The sequence below is a fragment of the Salvelinus namaycush genome, chromosome 7 (genome assembly GCF_016432855.1).
Source record: "Salvelinus namaycush isolate Seneca chromosome 7, SaNama_1.0, whole genome shotgun sequence".
NCBI classification, from domain to species: Eukaryota; Metazoa; Chordata; class Actinopteri; order Salmoniformes; family Salmonidae; genus Salvelinus; species Salvelinus namaycush.
Window position 1 is genome coordinate 19,658,400 of NC_052313.1, and position 6,000 is coordinate 19,664,399.

A 6,000-nucleotide genomic window follows, 5' to 3' on the forward strand; every position below is an offset into this window, starting at 1 on the left:
AACTAACACAACATGTCAAGACATACAGGTCTGGTTTCCCAGAAACAGATTAAGCCAAATCTCGGACTAAGAAACGCTTTCAATGGAGAATCTCCATTTAGCATGCCAGGCCTAGCATAAACCACCCCAAAATTGAAATATACAGACAGAGGAAAGTCATTCTCTTCTTCTCTCCTGGGTTTTAATTGAGGCTAGCTACGGCTGAGGGGGCAGTGGTTTAATGTGCCAATGGGCAGATGGCGCCTCAGCGGCCGCCACTCGTTTCCAGGTCAGGCCGTAAACACAGATGCTTTTTGTTGAGACTGGAATGTTGCACCGCCACGGTGAGTCAGCCACACCCTGCCAACAACAATACGACCAGGAGGAGGAGGACTGAGAGGAGGAGTGTGTCTGTCTGGTAGGATAGAGCAGAGAACAGTGAGGGGACCACCTTGGGGCACCCTCTCCAAACAGACAGTGGTGTAGTTTATGATGAGGTACAGATTACCCTCGTAATGACTTCTCAGAGGACTTCCTTTGCAGACAGACCAAACCGCTGCTTATGTTCATACAGGTTGTCGGGGCTGCTAGGGTAGTTTTGGTATTCTGTGAGACGCTTTGTTTTCAGAGTCAGGCAGAGCGTGACATGTGGAGAGCCTTCCCGGCCTTGTTTTGTGTCTGACAGCACGACCCTGAAAAACCGCTCTGTCTCACCACAAGCTATGGTTTCAGGGAGGTGTGTGTGTCTAGTCAGTTTGCACACAGTGTGTGTGTGTGTGTGTGTGTGTGTGTGTATTCGGTTTGCATACTACGTGTGTGCTTACGTGCAGTAAAGTGCACACACACACACACACAACCCTCTGTGCTCTTTAGCTAGCCACTGGGGCGTTCCTGTGGTTTCCAGCCCACAGCCCCACGGTGGCTTTGTGAACTCTCCAGATAACATCTCCCCTGTATGTTTTTCTCACATGACTCACCCCTCTCCTGTTTCCCACTCTGGAGAAGAATCCTCTTAGCCAGTCCATCTGTATCATCAGAACCACACGTTGGGTATGAAAAGTCTGCTCGATACAGATTTGGGCTGCATCTAATCTGGCACCCTATTTCCTATGTAGTGCACTACTTTGGACCAGAGCCCCCTGGTCCAAAGTAGTGCACTATATCAAAAGTAGTCCACTATGTAGGTAATAGGGTACCGTTCCAGTCAGATGCACACTTAGTCATTTCTAGGTGTCAGGATTATGCCGTGTTCTGGCCTTGAGTCCATTCAGGCATACAAAACAGAGAGCGCTGTGAATGCTTCTTAAAGCAGTAGCCAGCGTGGAGACTAGCTGCTGAAAAGGCCCTGCTGGATGTGAGTCAGTGTAATGTATGTTTGTCAACAGACTGCAGCAGATTGTGGGGGAGTGAGGGACCGTGGTGGGCTGCTGCTGCTCTGCTACTACTGTGCCAGACTTCTCCCACAACCAGGCTATCACTAATACTATTACTGAATAGGGAAGCAAAATATTTGGAACTGAATAGGGAAGTGTCTAGACTCTTAGATCAGTGGGGATTTTTCTATGAGTCCCAACTGTATTGAATGTCCCAAGGTCTCATCATGTGAACTTGGGTAATGCCACAGCTTCTGAAACAATAGTACATGCTGTGTTTCTCTCTAGCCTGTCTCTTACTCTTATCCATAGGGTATTGGTAGATTTTTTATTTATTTTTATTTCCGCGTCGTACACCAATTGGTATGTGTTCACAAAAAAAAAAAATGTTTGTTGCATTTAACAAATTGAATGCATTTCACAATTTTTAAATGCATAATTATCAATCCTAAATATTTTAAAGTCATTTAAATATGCATTGTAAAATCGAGCATTGTGTAAGTCAAAATGTAAGCGTTTCACTGTTGACGTTGTCGCTAGTACAATGCTAGGACATGACCAAAATGAGTAATCATAACTGAACAGTTCCACACACAGAATTACGTAATCTCTGTGGTTAAACACGCCCATTCAAATTGCGGGCTTCTCCCACAACTGGAGCATATACATAGCCACTGACGTGGGTTGTACTGAGAGACCGTAGCAGATGCGGCGGCGAGGCCTACTTGTCAGAAAGCTTCCTGAAGAGTATTTGTCAGCGTTAATCCAAATGAGTGCACTCTGTCTTAATAAGCACTAGTGGAAATCTCCAAGATTATGTCCTCGACAGGTTTCTGAGAGATGTAGACAAATTATGGCCAGAAAACAGATGCTGTTTACAAGGCTGGCAACAAAATGATTCAACGTCTCATTCCAGCTCCACCAAAAACATGCCATTACTTTCTTAAAAGGATAGTAAGGGGATTTTGGCAATGAAGCCTACTTCCCAAGAGTCAGATGAACTTGTGGTTTTATGTCTCTGCATCCAGTATGCCGGAAGTTGCAGGTAATTTTGCAATCAAATGCTAACTAGCTTCACGCAAAGACTTCGGGTACACCTAGTATGCTCGGTGCCACAATCTTGAACCATTACCACAATCCCGAACTATCCCTTTAAACACGTTTTTGAGGAATGAGCATCAGATTGGCCCAGGGTTTTCAATTTAGGAGAGCAAAACAGGGCTATTGTTGAAGTAGGTATTGGGTCACCTTGTACACCCAATGGCCACAGCCAAGCCTCTCAGGAGTCTAACAGTGGAAAGGATAAAAACATCAGTAAGTGGTTAAGAGCACAGGGGCCCAGGTTCACAAAACCTTCTTAAGAAGACATTCTTTCTTAACTGCCATGTTTTCCCCCCTGTACTTTCGTCATAAGTCTATAGTTAAGCAAAGTTGCTATTCCTCAAAGGTTCTTGGAAATGTTCTTGCGCTATTTCTTATGTTTCTCCTTAAACAAAAAGTGTTTTGAATCAGGGCCCTGGCCCCTCCGCGTTTGATCGGGGTACAGTGAGGAGGGGGGGGACTCTCCCTATGTGTGTGTGATGCACACTGGGATATTGCCTCTCTGTTCTGCTGGGAATACGAAACCACTGTTTACTAATATCATTGTCATGATAAAAAATACTCATACACACCTCTGTTCTAACACGTTGCTTTAGTGACGTTTTTTTTTCATCAAGTCAACCTTCCTCTCTCTTTCCTCCAGGCTCTGCGGGTAATGGCTAAGATCATGAGGGAGTGCTGGTATGCCAACGGAGCCGCCCGCCTCACTGCACTACGCATCAAGAAGACCCTTTCCCAGCTCAGCCAATCAGAGGGCATCAAGATGTAGACACTCCCTTTCTCTTATTATATTATTCATAATCTTATTATTTTATTATTACCATCATTAGTTCTCGCCCCGCTGATCCTCCTCTTGGTTTGAAAGGAGAGGCGGCACGGTGAAGTTTTACTCTGATATCCCCCGACCCCTCCCTAAACGCCGTCATCGTTTCCTCGTCGCCCCGCTGACCGGCGCGTGGATCTATTTCCTGTGTCACGGAGGTGATGGGTGGATCTGGTGGAGGGATGTTTGCCAGTGCAAACCCCACCCCCCTGTCCTCAAGATTGGTGGGATCACTTCCTCCAGTGCTCGTGAATTACCTATCAGGGTGATTACAGACCGAAGTAGTCCCACCCTGCCACAGACCCATCTCTCAATGCTGTTCAGCAGAAACCAGAGGAAAGGAAACATCAACAACCCATAAGAAAAACCCTAAGGTTGCATGACTGCTGGTCATAACATTCAGGTGACAATGCCTCCATTCCAACAACAAATGTTCTGTCACTGGGCGAGGTAGCTTGGACTCGACGAGAACCGCCCTAGAAAAAGACTGAACGAACCATAGTTTGTTTATTTTTTTACCATCTGGTACTTAAAAACGAGCATATTAATTGAGTTATTATTTGTGTTTTTTCCCATGGAGAGATGCTGGTGTGCTGTTGGACTCGTCTCCAGAAAATGTTGCATCTTTTTTTAGTGTTTCTTTCTCTTCTCCCTACGTATCACGGTACACAACACTACAGGTCAGTTTAACTTATTGGTTTTTGTTTGCAAACAAACTGGACATGAGCTCATTCAGTCTTGGCCAACATGCTATGGCATATGCAATATAGATAAAATGTATCTATTTTATATACTCTGCTCTGCTACTACTACGACAACAACAGCTCGACAGTCGCCATCATGCCTTCCGAGCCAGGTGATAACCTGAAAGTGCCACTGCTTTAAACCTACCCCCCTTCTTCTCCTCTCATGTCAGTTACTGTGTGAGGGTGGGTGGGTGTTGGTGTGGGTGGGTGTGTGTGTGTGTGTGTAAGATCACATGGAGTCTTGACAGAAGCCCTCCCAGAGCTGTAGGATCAGCAGGGAGTGTTCCTCCTCCTATGCACATGAAAGGACACATGTGGCCTTGCCACACTGCCAGGGGCAGCCACAATACCGCCTCTCTGGTGCCATCTACCCACCCTCCCTCTACCCCCCTCCGCCAGCCCCCCTCATCAAAACAGCAACAAGGGATGTCTTTCTACCTTCTCTCTCGCTCTCTCTATCGCGCTCTCTCTCTCGCGCTCTCTCTCTCGCGCTCTCTCTCTCGCGCTCTCTCTCTCGCGCTCTCTCTCTCGCGCGCTCTCTCTCGCGCGCTCTCTCTCGCGCTCTCTCTGCTGTATGGGAGAGCTCTCTGGACTATAGAAACTGAATACCAGACTGATAGTGGGGCTAGTACCCACAGGGACTACACTGGTCACCTCCAAAGTGGCTTTAAGGAGAAATAAAAAACAGCTCAAGCATTACTGAAGTTGCCCTATGAACATGCATTGTTGGATTATACTTTTTTTGGGGTTGTTTCAGAGTGTGTGACGGCACACATTTATTGTTTTAGATGTCTCTTTAAAGAAAAACAAGGTGAGGTACATTCATTTAAATATAGCAAATGGATATTTACTAAGCCATAGGTTTTCCGGGGGGGTTTTTTGCAACTTTTTCTACTACTACAAGAATGTACATTTACGGATAAAAATGTTGTGTTACATTATGTAAACTGCTTCACATTTCAGCTTAGCAAATCTTAAGGGACCAATGGAGAGAGGCAGGATTGCTTTTGTTTTGTGAAAAGATGATAAATAATAACTATTAGAAAGTAGGGTCAATATTCTATATAAAGAAAAAAAGTAAATATAGCACCAGATTTAAAGCTGCAATATGTAACTTTTTGAGCGACCGTCAAAATTCACATTGACAGATCTATAATTCACATTTCTTTCTCATTTGAAAGCAAGTCTAAGAATCGGTAGATCTCTTCTATGTGCGTTATTTCTGTGCTTCCTGTTTTTAAGTTTAGTTTTTGCTTTACTTTTGGTTTTGTGCACCAGCTTCAAACACCTGAAAATGCACAATTTTTGGTTATGGAAAATTTCACAATGGTTTAGGTACAATGATTCTCTAAACTATACTTGCTTGTTTTGTCACACAAATTGAAATTAGGCGAACTATTCGAATTTTAGCAACCAGGAAGTGGCAGAGCGGTTTCTGCATAGTGCATCTTTAACAATTGTATGTTTTTGTTTGTATTGTAAGGTGCCCTATTGCCACACACCTAAACCTGCAAGCTGCATATTTATACCAATTTGGATTGTGCTCGTTTTGGTATGTTCAGTTTCCACAGTCTTGATGTCACTGCAGCTTATTGTTCTATTTCAGCATACTAAGCAAAACCTCATATTGAAGCATGTGTAAAAAAAAATATATATATATATAATCTTTTTTTTAAATGAAATACTGTTGTCAATCATCACAAAACATAAACAGAACCCCAAAATATATGAGTGTTTGGCAATAAGTGCACTTCTTCTGACCTAACTGCACGTGAACCTGTGTGGCAATAAGGTTGTCTTTGTTCTTTTATTATTCCTTTGGATTTCTCTTCAACTGTCTGCTGTTTGGATGCATTGTATTTATCTATGGGACACTGCTGCTACAAAATGTCTGCCTCTGTTCAGAAACCAAGATGAGGTCAGAGATGCTCTGTGAGAGCCCCGATTGGATGTACATAACATATCCCACATGCCTCTT

At 44.0% G+C, this 6,000-nt stretch overlaps 1 protein-coding gene across 2 annotated transcripts in view; it reads left to right on the top strand.

Annotated features, from left to right (window-relative positions):
• Window positions 1-5,356, top strand: part of tgfbr1b (transforming growth factor, beta receptor 1 b) — a 63,242-nt gene extending 57,886 nt beyond the window's left edge. For both annotated transcript variants that reach the window (XM_038997695.1, XM_038997694.1), the window contains exon 9: window positions 3,097-5,356. In XM_038997695.1, the coding sequence (XP_038853623.1) occupies window positions 3,097-3,222 (126 nt within the window). In that variant the 3' untranslated portion in view covers window positions 3,223-5,356. The remainder of the gene's footprint in view (window positions 1-3,096) is intronic.
• The last annotated feature ends 644 nt before the right edge of the window (window positions 5,357-6,000 follow it).